The sequence below is a fragment of the Pocillopora verrucosa genome, chromosome 3, assembly GCF_036669915.1.
Source record: "Pocillopora verrucosa isolate sample1 chromosome 3, ASM3666991v2, whole genome shotgun sequence".
In the NCBI taxonomy this organism is placed as follows: Eukaryota; Metazoa; Cnidaria; class Anthozoa; order Scleractinia; family Pocilloporidae; genus Pocillopora; species Pocillopora verrucosa.
The window spans coordinates 22,182,873-22,197,415 of record NC_089314.1 but is presented as its reverse complement, the minus strand read 5'-3'; the positions used below and the strand labels follow the sequence as shown (position 1 = coordinate 22,197,415).

The window sequence follows — 14,543 nt, the reverse complement described above, 5'->3', positions numbered from 1 at the left end:
AAGTGGTTGAAAATTATCGAAAATATTAAAATACATTTTATAAAGGAAATCATACCAGCCCCTAAGTAAGTTCATTTCAATTGGCAATCTTTTAAATGTTTCGTTTTTTCAAGTGTCGATGTAGCTGAGGAACTGTTATTTTAAATTGCTTAAAACTCAGTAATCAGTATGAAAGAAATGTGTTTGTTATCCCGTAACTTGTGGAAATGTCAGTACGCATGAACGATTTCGATTGTCATCTCCTCGTATAAAGAATCTTCCTTCCACACTACTTGTGCCGTTTTCGCTCCCGCTCTGCAGAATAGAACCCGTGAAATTTTTAATATCAATCGCAATTTGAGAGAGAATATGGTATATTCATCTTACTCTCATTAAACCTGCTTATTCATTCTGCTCATTTGTCATTAGAGAGCCTAAAACGGCCCTTGCACAGGAGACCATATACGGTGTGACCCAGGTCCTCCTTGACAATTCCACTAAAAAGTCAACTGGCTGCTATGTTAGAAGGGAACTCAACCAAAGATGACGTGTAAGGAAACCTGCTTTATATTGTTGTTAAATATCCTTACGTGGAAATTTTTAGGTAACTGTTTTTTTTTATCTTCTTTTTCCTATTTTACAGTTTCAACGTGAATTGATACATCTGTGAACTTGAAATAAAAGGAAAGATTGAGGATATTCTGCACGGAGAATAAAGCTAAACAACACCATAACCAAAAAGTTACGAGTTGATTCCTGCTCAGATTCAAATAGGCTTTTGACTTTTCCGAGGCTCTTTTTTATCTTTCAATGTTTTCGAGTTCCTCACACCTTGCCATCCACAACTCTCCTGATCATTCTTATCATTTTGTGAGTTAATTTCATATTCGATTTCAAGGGTGATTAAGGACTTGTTCCCAAGCTTCGTACGCGTCCAGCTAGTGGCTCGGTCACTGCGGTCTTAAATAACAACGGAAAGAACTTTGTGACGTGCCGTCTGCGCATGCGATCAAAGAGCGTGTTTGATTGGTGGGAACTGCCACAGAAGAGTCCCACTCCACTTTTTGGTGCCAAGGACAATGTACTGGAAATGATCACATTCAATGACTTAGTACCGCCGCTGCACTTCTCTTTCTTCACTAGCACTGGGTAGGATGTTTAAATATTGTGTTTACCCTTCCACTTCCAAGATTTTTTTCAATTTTCCGCTCTGTCTTCCATACAGTCCACAGGATACATAGTTTATTGAATAATGAACAAATACATGAAAAAACTACGAGCGTCTGATTGGGTGAAAACGACTCCATTTTCATGTAGCACGAATTACAGTTGCAACACGAGTGCCAATTACAAATAGCGCGCTCGCTCGCTGCCAAAATTTCGTCTGTCTTGACTTTCTGTTATGCGTTTTTCATGTAAATTATTAACAAGTAACAACATGATTTCCCGTGCAATTTGGTGTAAATAAGCACTTGTAAATTATTCAAAGACTACAAATTGCACTCGCCCTCCAGGCTCGTGCAATTTTGTTGTCTTTTTACTCATACAAATAAATGAAGGGGGGGGGGTGGGGGCTGGATTTGTATCATTATTTTCTATAGACTGCTAGTTTAAGAAAAAAAACATAAGCCTGTTGGCATGGTAAAGTGTGTCATGTAAGATCAAGCACTTTGTCGCCAATATATTGACTCTTGATTGAGACAAATGTTAAGTGAAAAAGTCATAGCGCCTCAGTTTGTTTGGGAGCAGGGAACCACGATGGTGTCATTAGAGGGTGCCTCGCCTCCCACCTCTGTAGCCTGGGTACGACTCCCGACATTACATGCGGGTTGAGTTTGTTGTTAATTTTTCTCTGGATTCTGCGGTTTTTGTCTATCCACGAAAATCAACTTGACCTGGAAACTTTGGGCAAGGAGCCATCCCGTGGATGTGCCACTGCTGAATTATTACGGATTTTTATTTCATTTTGGTTTTTTCGATGATCTCTTTCAGGATAATCGGACTTTATGTGGGTTTTCGTTTGGTTGGTTTGGCAAGTTTGTCCGTCTGTTTTTCACTTCCATATCCTACCGTATCATGTTTGACGAGATGCCAAACGTTGATAAGGTTCTCAAATTGTGCCTGGATATCTTCATGGTGCGAGAGAGCAAGGAACTCAAGTTAGAAGAAGATTTGTTTGCCAAGCTCATGTTTCTGTACCGGTCACCGCAGACGCTCATAAAATGGACGAAATACAAACGGAATTAGTGACATGTACGGAAGAAAAAGATTAGAAAAGAAGGTGTACCTTTTGTTGAATTGATATTCACTTTCGAAACATTTGACTGAGGTGCGCCTTCGAACGTCTTGCACAATCGTAGTCGTCGTACTATTTCCATTCTTTCTTTTGTCTGTTTATGTGGTTTTTACTCGCCTTTTACATGACTGACACACACAACTCAAGCATGTGTTATTTGATTTGTTGGTAAGGGTACCATTTAAAGTGCTTTTCCTTTGTTTAAGTTCGTAAAGGAAAAACTTTGAAAGAGAAATGTGGGTATAGCTTTGTATGCTAGTTAGAGCATCTTATTCATGCCGGCAAGCAGGCGGTTCAGTAGATTGATTGAGTCTGCGAAATACTACTGATGAGAATGAAAACTGAAATGAAGAAGTAATGATAAAGTATAATATAATTAATTGGATGCTTTCCTACGACTGTAAGGTTGTTAAATGTTTCCTATTATTCAAAGTTGAAAATCATAATGGGGAATTTGCAAATTTATTTTTCCTGAAAAGGGAGAAACAAGATGACAAAATATTTCATGAAGAATATTCAAATTGCTACTTGCTTTCCAGCAAGAACAGAATAATTGCATGTTTATATATGAAATAACAGTAAAAGATATTTATCGTAATCAGAGACAAAACTTGATATTTATTGAAGATCCCTTTCCAGAATTGCTGAAATTCACAAAGATTTTGTACGCATAATCCACCAGGCTATTTTGGAAAGTCAACCAAAGGCAATTGTGCCCTTTTCTAGCTACTGATGCGTTTTGAAATTAGAATACATTGTGTAACGATAAATCTTCTCTGTGAATCCCTACGTAATATATAGAATTTTTTTAACTAACGGCCATTGTGTTCCCTTAGACTGAAAATTCAACCGCAATTTACAGTAATATTTTTTATTCGGGAAGCAATATGATGAAAGTGACTGTTACCATGATAAATCGGGGAGAAATTTGAGCTATACTACTGGAATTGTACTTAATACCTCTCTACTTTTTAATAAAACTGTTCAATTGGTATTTCGTGTGTGATTTTTTGACTCACTATCTATATGCAGGCAGTTTGAAGGACACTCAATGGCAGTTGGAGTTGGAGGGGAAGGAAGACCAGAAGTAATCCCGAAACTTTCGTCACACTCTCTTGCTGACCAAAAGTATAAAAGCCGCGTTAAGACTTGCACGCGCCGTTTCGTTGAAATGATGGAAGCTGATGAACGAGATCTGTCATATATTTCGTCCCAGTTTTCCCTGTAGTAACCTCGTAGCCCATCCATGATGTTTCTCTACTGTTGGGCTTTTGAAGTGATGCTCCTAAGTAATTTCTTAAGTTGTACGTCAGATCGCCGGGAAAACAGTTGCAATGAGTGTACATCCTCCGTCTGTTTTTGGTAGTTCGAGAAATAGAGGCTAAAAAAATTTTGTTAGAAAAGATATGACAATGTTTTCCCCTAGACAGTGTAATTTCCGTAGAGCTGTTAACAGCGTGTACGTTTTTTGAAAAAAGAGGCGACAGCAAGAAGCGTTTTGGAATACAGCGTTTAATCAGTTCGTGTTAAAATTGCTAACACCGAACGCTCCCAAAATTTACTTCTTATACCACAGGACAATATTCTTTTTTTGAAAAAAATGAGAGCACTCGCCGTCTACTCTTGTGATCCGATTTCTACTCCCAAAGCTTGCGTTGAGTTTGATATTTTTTCTCGTCGGAGCCGGGTTTTCTTGGAGTTTCTTCGGTTTTCCACCTTCAACAAAAACTAACACAAATTCCTACTTGGGCTGCTAAAATTGAATATACAGGAGTAGGCACAATGTGGTTACCTGAACCAAATTCGATTTATCATATTTCTTTCATCATCTATTACTTCCGCGATAGCTGAGTTAAACTCCATGAGGTGAACACGTGTTAACGCCTTTGTTAATTATGATTCTTGTGCAGTTTTTTTTAATAAAAAAATATCTGTTTCCAGTCTCCACTTCACAATGGACATCTATTCCTACGTCACACCGACGTTACTATTCGGTTACCGAGTAATACCTTTTCATTCTCCTTCGCGTTGCTTTCTACGACTATAGCGTAACAATTAAACTCGATTTCTTGGTGTCAAGAAAGAAACTAACGAGAAATTATAATTATTTTAAGAAATATTAAACAGAAGTATAGATTCTTGTAAAATTTTGTGTTTCCTCCACTTAGCTGCTTTGAAAGCTTAGAATCACAAACTGATCAGGGTAAATAAATCCACGGATGCAATTAAAAAAAGAGTTTTCTTGTCGATGATAAATACATGATTTCTTGCAGTCGCTGATTATTCGCTGTGAATCTGAACTACAAACGTTTACGCGAAATTAGTGGGCCGTTTTTTTCATTACGCCTCGGTTACCTTTCGTGAAAAGGAAATACGTTTTGACGAGCCGATCTTATTCATTTATTTATCATATAGGTTCCACGTACAAATTATTTCGGCCTCGACATCTTTCTAAATTATTTTCTGTGCTCTGTTTAAGTTGCGTATATCAATTTCGTCTTTTCGAGAACTAGCAAACCTCCTCTAATAGGATAAGAATATGGAAATCGTCTTCAACGGAAGTATTTTTCTAAGTGACACATTTTAAAAATTGATTCACTTGTTTTTTGAGTCATGAAATTAACTAAGGAAAACAGTGTTTTTTCTTTCCTATGAGGAAATTAGGCAAATTTAATAACTCGCGCAGCAGGTGAGAATGCTTTAGTTTCAAAGTATAAATAAACGGAATAGCTATGCATTTTAAGCAAGATATTTTCACGCGCAATCGAAAACTGACTTGAAATAAACTTAGTCCTTTCGCTAACCAAAGGTAGCGGAATATTCGACCAAAGAGTGATTAATATGGCCCTTTGTAGAGAGTAAAAGGCGAAAAGCGATCATTACAGAGTCTTCAACCACAGCTTTATACTGAGATTGATACCTTGGTTTGGTTTGTTCGACACAACCCACAAGAGTGGTACTGATTGGATAACAGCGCACTGTATTAACTTAATTTATCAGTATCTTCCAATCGCCTACGGATCCAATTGTCGCTTTGTGTTGCATAGTGCTATTTATCGCTTATTAGCGCCGTTTCACCGCTAATTAGCCAAAGAGGGTTTGTAGAGACAAATGGTGTTTTGATTTCGTAAAATATACAGTTCTCTGATAAGCGGATGCTGTGAGAAGCGTTCAAATGTGATAAACCTGAGTGTGTATCACGAGTCGAGACTCTAACACCGAATCGACATGACTTCGAGTCGGGGGTTCTCCATATTTGTTGCGTTAATCTTCGTGAATTCTTGTTTTTCTTCGGCAACTGAAGTAAATATGGAAGGAACAGGCTACATTACCTACGATCTTCGTTCCAATATCATCGCATCCCTAACAAACCATATCGTATTTTCGTTTAAAACGTTCCGTCCTTCTGGATTATTGCTTTACAGCAGCGGGTCTCAGGGAGATTTTATATCTATTGAGCTCATTCATGGACGATTGAGGTAAGCACAGTTCATTTGAAATTGCTGTTAAAATTTGGACAGTTGGTAAAACTCGATTCTATAGAAAACGATGTCAAAAACATCGAGGCATAGTTTACGCCGAAGAATTAAAAAGCTCTTGAACTAAACGATCGATGTTTAAAACGAGTACGAGTATGTCCAACGATGGGCATGATTTTTTTCTCGACTTCGAGCTAGACTATCTCTAACGCAAAAGTTGCTTCGAAAGAGAGCCTCTCCTCTTCAATATAGTTTTCTGTCAACTTCAGAGAAGTTTTTTTAAAAGTTTGTAGCGTCAAGCTAGGTAAACAAAGACCAGAAATCTTGTATATCATGTTTTAATTGCTTTGAAAAGAGGTGAAAATTAGTCAACCAAAGAAGTGAGATGTTTTCAATTTGAACAAAAGTAGATGATCAATAGCTCAGCGTTTCTAATAAGCCTCACAGAATTGTTGATAATGTATTGTTATCTCGGCGCATATCAAGCCTTATATTTCACTTAGTGACTAAGAGATGCAAATTGATTCTTGGTCATCGACAAATAGTCAAACGCTCTTTCTCACGTAACATCGAAGCTGGCCAAGAATTCAACTTAACCAATAATTGTAGACCATGACGCTTTCTTTGGCTGAGTAGAATATCATTCAGCTGTCGAGAAAGCCTTGTTAGATAACCATACTGGATAGAATGACATATTCAATTAAACATGGGAACATCTCATTTAACAAATCTGAAAATGTTTCTTCCGTCCATGAGAACAATCAATGTCGTCAGGAAAATTTTCAGTGAGGATTTCTTTAAATAAATGACTAATATAACACGCAGATAACAATTTTAACAGAGAGTGAATGCAGGAACACAGTTTCTTCTCTGAAAATTGTTTTTGCAATTACCAGGTGGTATCGGAGTAATTAAAGTGTGAAATAAACCTCATCATTACAATGTGAAGATTTGAGCTTGAAGAAAAACCTACTTGATGTAAACCATCGTTTTGCACTGCAATCGTAATTGTTTTTTTCTCTTTATCTTGAATCGGTGTTCACCATATATGCAAACGGTGTATTTATTAGGAAGCTTGCACAAAAACCCAGTTTAGATATCTTTAGCACTCTTTGTTTACCTGCCAAATAACACAATGTGTATTTTTTTGCAACGTTTTGGTTTTAGTCACCTGTCGCAAGAGAAAAAGACAAAAAGAACCTGAAAGAAAGATAAACCGAGGGATAATTACACAAAGGCACGCGCCCAATTATTGTAATAGTACCTGTTAAGACGCTGAAGACAGATTGAAATGTGCTGTGAATTTTATTCTTACTTCGGTCATAAACATCAAAGGTAATGTTACGAACGGGACCACTAAATTTTAGCAGATAAAGAGTTTGTAAGAGTCAAGAAAACCATGTCAACTTTTTGTCCTTGATCACTCGTTCCTTCCCAGACATATGGCACACTTTGCAACTTTATAGATTGTTATCTTGTAACATCTCTTTTTCGTAGAAAATGAAACCCCTTATTTTGGAGAGCGAAGAACGATATACACTAGTATTTTCCAAATCAAATGGGGTCGGCAACAACAAATAAAATTAGTTTGAACTCTTTCCGTGCTTGCTTCGATGAATAAACGAGGGGAAATATAGGAAGGGAGCTTGAATTTATCGCCAGTTGATAGAAATTGTGCTAGAAAATTTCAACTTAACCATCCCGTCTGAAAATCCTCCTTATCAAAGAAAACTTAAATTTGTCTTTTATGTATTTCAGCTGCCTGTGAATGAACACACTGCTATTGTTTCGTTACTGGCGATAGAAAGGTTTATTGATTCGCAACTCATTCGGATTAGGGTGTGCCAAACTATTGCAATAAGTTTTGTAAGACAGCGTCATAAGAGCTCCTTAATTACGTAAACTTCAAATATATAAAAGGAACCTTGATGAAAGATGAATTAGAGTAATAAATTTTCTCTTTTGTATCGTCAGAATAAAAAAATCAAACAAAACCCATTCAAATAGTAGTTTTACGTTATAGCGGACCTCCCACGAACACCGAGCAAGTGGGGTCCCATACCTAAGATAATATGAAAAAGTTAGATAGCCATAAAAAACAAAAACCGCGATAAATAACATGGGAAATTTTAGATAAAATCTTTTCGTAATTACACTCGAAAAGGTTTCTGTTACAAACTATGCAATGCTCGGCTTTTCCGATTAAAATATTTCCGTTGATCAGAATCGGTTGAAAGTTATGGGTATACATTATTACCATTATTATGTCTAAGACCGCTCCACGCCAAGTGACGAGGATAAATAACGTCGATAAAACTAATTGACCTCCTTTATTGAATTCATGAAGATAAAACTAGCGTCAATATCTTCTTTGCATTTTATTTCAAAACCCACTTCAATTTGTGGAGCATCCGACCACGAAAACAGCGTCTTTCAAGGTAATATCCTTTTGCAGATGTCCCACGCCCGTGACCTAGTTGGATTGCCGCGCTGAATTCAAATTCATAGGGCGCTTGTGGCATCGTTGATCGAACTAGTATGACGGAGTTTTCGTGGACGAAGTAAATGGCTAAGCGTAGAAACGAATTCTTTGCAGCTCGATTCGTTAAGAACCGCGTTTTCGCTAATACGACTGAAACACTCACAACGAGCATACTCCTGACTCAACGTCATCTTAGTTCTCTTCTACGTATGCCCTTAGAGGAATATTTTTCTTCCACCGAATAAACGGTACTCCTTTCCGGCTCTAAATTGCAATGATACTGTGGGACTATGGAAACACTGAAAATTAGGAAAATATCAGCAGAAAAACTAACTTTGAATAGTGTTGTACTCTGCCGGTCTCCACTATTACTATTATTAGACTTAGATTAAGGTTGTCCTGGTTTTGTGGTTTTGCGATAATATGCGCGTGAACCAAACACAATTATCGGCAATTTTAACAATTAATCATTTAACGTTTAGTTTGTAAACAAACACTTAAGGAACTTATAAAATTTAATCTTAATTGCTGTACGTGCTCGTAAAGCAGTTATAGGATTTCCAGTTGGTCTCCGTGATGAAGGTGTATCACCTCAAGCTAAGTGGAATAAAAAGATGAGGAAATTTCCTACATATATGCAAGGTTTTCATTGTGAACTTCATGTTCATGAAATCAAAGTAGTTCTTTTGCCAGACACTTACAATCTCTGTGCTCTCGTGACCGACGCACCCTGTTGACCTAGGTGCAGATTTATCCTTTGTTTTTTCTTTCACCTGTTTTCAAACGTGCTGAAGACTTAAGTCAGCTCTTTGCCGCATAATAGTTGAGGACATTTTCAAGAGGCAATTTGTTAAGAATTTCTTTCACTGTGATTATTTCCGACGTTTCCCATAAAAAAGTCTCATGATCGAAATTCCTCTATCTTAGGGTTTCACGGTATCCATGGTATCTCGTTATAAATCTTTCTATATATATTACAGTATAGATAGAGATTTGACAACTAACAACAAAAAAACACAAAATCAACCTTCTAAAAATTGCTCAGATTTAAAATTGTTGGCTGATCAGTCGAAAACCAGCGAATCCTGGTCTATTTTCCGAGGGCAGTTAAATGCAAATAAAATGTTTAGGGTTATCAGCTCGACTTACAATTGCTTTTTAAATGATTGCTTTAAATTCGTCTCTGCCACAGAAGAAGGACTTCCAAATTCGTCTTTTACTCTTCGGCAGTTTTGTTTCTTTCTTATTTGTTTTTTTTTCTTTTAATCACCTTGCCGCAAAAGCGAAGTCGCGTCATGCTGATCAATCGATTTACTTTTTAGGATCTCACTCACTGACAACAGCCAAAGTTACATAATTATTAGGGAAGCAAAATTTAGTAAACAAATGCATAGCTCTCAAAACCCCCAGAATGCCTTTGGATCAATTTGCTTGGTAGAAAATGATTTGTGAGATTGACATGGCCTCTCGGCCAAGGAAACAATAAAGAATTAACTACCCCTCAATTCGTATTTATTTGGATACCAAATGTTCTTAGACTTTATAACCGGGAAAGACTGCGCATTTCTTGAAATGGCAACTTCTCGTTTAAAATGCTTCAAATAACTTGCATTTATGAACTTTCTGTAAGGTTTACTATCAATCTTGGAAGTTCCACCGTATCAGGAGAACACTCAGTACTTGTTGGCAATAACTTAGCGGACAACAAATGGCATGAGGTTCAAGTAGATCGAAACGAACGAACACTTGTGGTGACTGTTGATGATGTCAGAAGCCAATCAACCACACCAGGCTCTTTCGTTCGACTTGATCTTGACTCATTCCTCTACGTGGCAGGCCTGGATACGAGTGAGACCTCTAATCTACACGGAGCGCCAACTACTCCGAATTTTAACGGCTGTTTGAGGAATCTTCACTTCGATTACAAAGATATTTTATATTGTTCTAAGGTTGACCTTCTTGGATGTGACACGCACGGTTTTTTGCGCTTCTACTGTCCAGTCAACACGTACGTTCCGGTCAATTTTCCAACTCCAAATACGCATTTGAAACTCAGTAAGGCCTCTCCTCAGAATTTTACGGTGGGACTCAACTTTCGCACTTACTACGGTAAAGGTATTTTGGTTTACAAACAAGCTTCTCATGCGCGCCTCTACCTTTCTCTGGTATCAAGCAGGCTTGAGCTTAAAATATCTGTAGGAACTGAAAAACCGGTCAAAATAAGTGTTGGTGAAGATTTAAGTGATGGCATGTGGCACTACGTCATGGCTGGAGTAACACGTAAAGAACTTTGGTTGAAGTTGGATTCCAAACCAAAGCTCCGTCACGAAAACCCCTTGTTGGACCGAATCGGTAAATTCCAAAATCGTGTTCATATTGGCTATGGAACACATAGTGATGGATTTGTTGGCTGCATGCACCAAATAAGGTTGAACGATGAATTAGTAAATTTGAAAAGATTATCCGGCTCTCGTATAAACGGAGCGGTCATCGACCGATGTAAAATTACTAGTAAGTGTTTTCCAAATCCTTGCGAAAACAGTGGCCGCTGTTTACAGACATGGGAAACTTACACGTGTGACTGCGAAGGGACGTTTTACCGAGGAACCCAGTGTGAGGATCCTCTTTACCGTACTACATGCCACGAATACAAAATACTGGGTATGGTCCAGGATGCATATTGCAAAGTCGATCCTGATGGCACTGGACCGTTAGAGGCCTTTGAAGTGTTGTGCAACATGACAGCCTCTGACGCGGCCAAGACAGTACTACACCACAACAAGGAGGGAAAATATCCCGTGACGCGGGAAGCCTTGCGCGTCGGTAGCTATTACTTTCAACGCATCGCGTATGGAACTGACTTGGCCAGCATTCGTGCATTGATTCAGCGTAGCGGAAACTGTCGCCAGTACATCAGTTATCACTGTTACAATTCAAAACTGTTGAATTCTCCCGTTGGTCCTGAGAATGTGCAGTGGTTATCAAGTACCGCAGTCCCACAAAATTACTGGGGAGGTGCGAGGCCTGGAAGTGGCAAGTGCTCATGTGGAGAGACGAAGAGCTGTGCAGATCCTTCAAAATATTGTAACTGTGATGCCGACAGCAAAGATCGGTGGAGGGAAGACTCTGGTGAGTAAAAATCAGTGGCATGGCTATGGGCTTCGTTGGATGCATTTAGGCCCAATTACTTAACAATATGTATTAACGCTTCGTTGGCAGCATTCCTATACATTAAAAGAAGAAAACTCTCCAAAAAATTTTGCATCACACTGATTTTGATATCTTAAGATGCATTCAATTTATTTCGGCCAAAGGTTAACCGGTGTGACTGTCAGCTAATTTGAAAGAGTAAATCACTCGTCTTGTGAAAATTTAAAACCAAGTTCATGTTTACATTTACTAAAACTAATTCATGTCCCTCGCGATCTTTGCTTTACAGGTTATTTACACGACAAATCATCATTACCAGTGAATATGTTGCAGTTCAATTCGGATGCCAAGGACTCTTTCTTCACTCTTGGTCCATTAGAATGTTTTGGAACCGGGGGTCGCGCTCCCGAAGAAGTGAGCAATGCAAACTTTATTTCGTCCGCCTGCAGATTGGTTAACCCGCCCCCCACAGTGCGTATTGAAACTGAGCCAGTGCAAAGAACCACTACCCCATCCACTATTCCCAAGCTGCAGGCGGAAAAGACAGGCAGCACTACCACTAAAAGTCCAGGTAACAATAGAAATTCGTTGTCTTCCCTTAAACATCACGTTACCATGACGACCACTATCGCAACGAATAAAAACTCAACCCTGGTGACGTCAGTGTTTACTCACGAACCCAAGAGCGCTGGTGTGACAGTACATTCTTCCATTACCACAGGTAAATCTGGCGTGACAGTGCACACAAGCATCACCACCAAAGGAAGGACTGTCACACTGCCTCCTGTCACGCCGTTGGAGCCGAACAGAAGCCGCAACGTGACCGTTATAACAAGAAGTAGCATTGACTACATCACGCGGGTTGAAGGAGGAGTGGTTTACGATGCAAGGTTTATAATCTTGGTAGCTTCGTCCTTACTGGCCTTCATTCTTCTCATTTGTGTTCTCATTTTCGTTTTCCTGAAGCGGTCTGGTCGCAGGTACGTGTGCTGCATTTCCTGTAAGAGCTGCAGGAGGAACAAGAATATCCCGGATATTGAGGTGTATCGCCATTCGGTTCGCACGGATTCTCCGGATGTGGTCCAGCTGGATGAGATGGGGCACGGCACGATGGAGGTTGGGGCCTACAATATGAGTAACGGCGCCACAGTTTACCACTCGGTGCATCGAGATTCGCACGTCAGAAAATACGTGTCCTTTTCAGCTTCCACCTCCAAGCTCTGAATTCAGACCGGATATCAAGGTATTTATTTTTATCAGAGACAAAATTCACTTCAAATGCTCTAATTTCAATGAATCATTTTACTTTAATTTTCTTAATCTTAGGCAGTTACCTGCTGAAAGCATAAGATACCAAAGCATGGCACTGACTCTGAAGAATTTCCCGGCCCACTTCTTTGACACAAGCCTTCATTAGTTACATATCTTTTACTATTCGAGTTCAAGGTCTGTACTTTAAGATGCCGATCGAGTTTTTCCCGCACAGATTTATGGCCCATGCGCGAGGTGTGTGATTATCATCATTGTTATCTTCACAGGAATATGTTTGATCGACTCTGTCAATGAAGCTTGACTCATGCTGTGACAGAAGAATTTTTGTTTTAATTACGCACAAGTTATTTGAGGTCTACAAGGAAGATATTATCTATGCTGACTCAGGATTGGGTGATAAGGAACTTCTGGCAATGGAAAACGAACCAATTAGAACAAAAGGGCGAAGATAGTTGGAATATACACGAATATTAGCACGCATTGCGTGTGTACATCTAACAGATGTGGAATAGAAACTCGATAAAGGAATCCCTGGAATCCCGAACTTGATTTTCCAGTTTGTTGTGTCAGCTTTTCGCTGAGGTAGTGTGCTGTCTGGAAAATGTCGAAGGTTATGAGAGTTGTTCCAAATGATCAAAATTCAAACCCATAATATCAAGCCTGCACCTTTCACAACCTAATTTTTTTCTTTTAAATTTTTGCTTTAGCTGAAAAAATTAATGAGATTTTCTGTAAGTTGATCAAAAAATATCCGACTTGTAGGATAAAATGAAAAGGCTTGATTAGAACTAGTGCTTTGAGTTGAAATTATCATAACGAATATTGCTCTAAGTTAAATAATTACGATATAAAAACGATTACCCTTGGCTTAAACCGATTAGAACACGTAGCAAATGAAGTAGTTGCTAAGGATATGCTTGAACTAGTAGATAATGGTGTTAGTACTCATAATAGCTAGATCTCACAGAAGGACTGTTCATGGTCAAGGTAGAGAGAGGGAGTGAGTAATCAACATATTCTTTCTCGAAGAAGTTAATTTAAGTGAAATTATCATTGTCACCTTTCCAACAAGTTCAATAGGACAATTTACATACGGGAAACAGCGACGCATTTAAGGTAACGCTTACCATAGCTTTACCATATAGCTGTTGTCAATCACTTTTTGTGTCTGTTTTACACGTGCAAAGCGGTGTTCCGTTTCATTTTTAGTGGGTGGGTTCTGTTTCAGAGTAGTTATGAGACCAACACCGGATAAATTTGAAAAGACAAAGGTTTCAGCAAAACTGTTACACTGATCAATTTTTACTACAGAGTTACTACAAAGATGGTTTATGAGATCCATGAGAAAAGTTGATTGTGAAATGAAAGCAAAGATTTCTGGCGTACCTGCATAACGCGTTATCAATCACCGTTAAGATGGACATAACCATAATTTCTCAAAAATGAATTAGGGTCAGCCCACTGATTCGCAAAAGACCAGATCGGTGGCGAAAAATTTGAAGAAGGTATGACTCGTAACAAGAAAAAGAAGTTATGAGTGTTCCCGTGATTTTTAGCACTTTCATGTAGATACGACTTAGTTTATGCTATGTCAAATCAACTCAATTTAATTGGAACGGACAAGCAGTATTCCACCTTGCTCCAAATGACATATAATTTTTTTTTGTGCGTCTCAGCCTGCTTTTGAAAAACTATTATTAATTCAACTTCACCTTTTTTACTCCGGATTAGAAACAGGTTTGGCGAGTTCAATCCTGGAATATCTGTATTGTACGACGTGACAACGTAATAAAGGGAAGTTATCAAGTAAACTGTTTTCTTTTTTATATTTAATTGTGATGACATAAAGTTAAATGTTAAGTCCTAAGAGTCGATTATTCGAAAA

At 38.5% G+C, this 14,543-nt stretch overlaps 1 protein-coding gene and 1 long non-coding RNA gene across 3 annotated transcripts; both read left to right on the top strand.

Annotated features, from left to right (window-relative positions):
* Positions 1–887: 887 nt before the first annotated feature.
* Positions 888–3,269, top strand: LOC136279786 (uncharacterized). The gene is made up of 2 exons (XR_010716997.1): positions 888–1,128; positions 1,972–3,269. It is a non-coding gene; the product is annotated as an uncharacterized lncRNA (long non-coding RNA).
* A 2,229-nt stretch (positions 3,270–5,498) lies between these two features.
* LOC131774253 (contactin-associated protein-like 2) lies at positions 5,499–14,449 on the top strand. Of its 2 annotated transcripts, XM_059090265.2 has the most exons (5): positions 5,499–5,754; positions 9,867–11,365; positions 11,676–11,957; positions 12,108–12,629; positions 12,925–14,449. In XM_059090265.2, the coding sequence occupies exons 1-4, from the start codon at positions 5,504–5,506 to the stop codon at positions 12,608–12,610; spliced, it is 2,535 nt and encodes an 844-aa protein (XP_058946248.2). In that variant the 5' UTR covers positions 5,499–5,503; the 3' UTR covers positions 12,611–12,629; positions 12,925–14,449. The 2 variants fall into 2 exon arrangements, with proteins under 2 accessions (XP_058946248.2, XP_058946247.2); XM_059090264.2 differs by having other exon boundaries at positions 11,676–12,629.
* The last annotated feature ends 94 nt before the right edge of the window (positions 14,450–14,543 follow it).

Excerpts from the sequence above, each read along its gene's own strand:
- LOC131774253 (XM_059090264.2), top strand. The coding sequence starts at position 5,504 with ATGACTTCGAGTCGGGGGTTCTCCATATTTGTTGCGTTAATCTTCGTG. Across the intron at positions 5,755-9,866 it reads CTCATTCATGGACGATTGAG|GTTTACTATCAATCTTGGAA; the intron begins GTAAGCACAGTT and ends ACTTTCTGTAAG. Across the intron at positions 11,366-11,675 it reads TCGGTGGAGGGAAGACTCTG|GTTATTTACACGACAAATCA; the intron begins GTGAGTAAAAAT and ends TTTGCTTTACAG.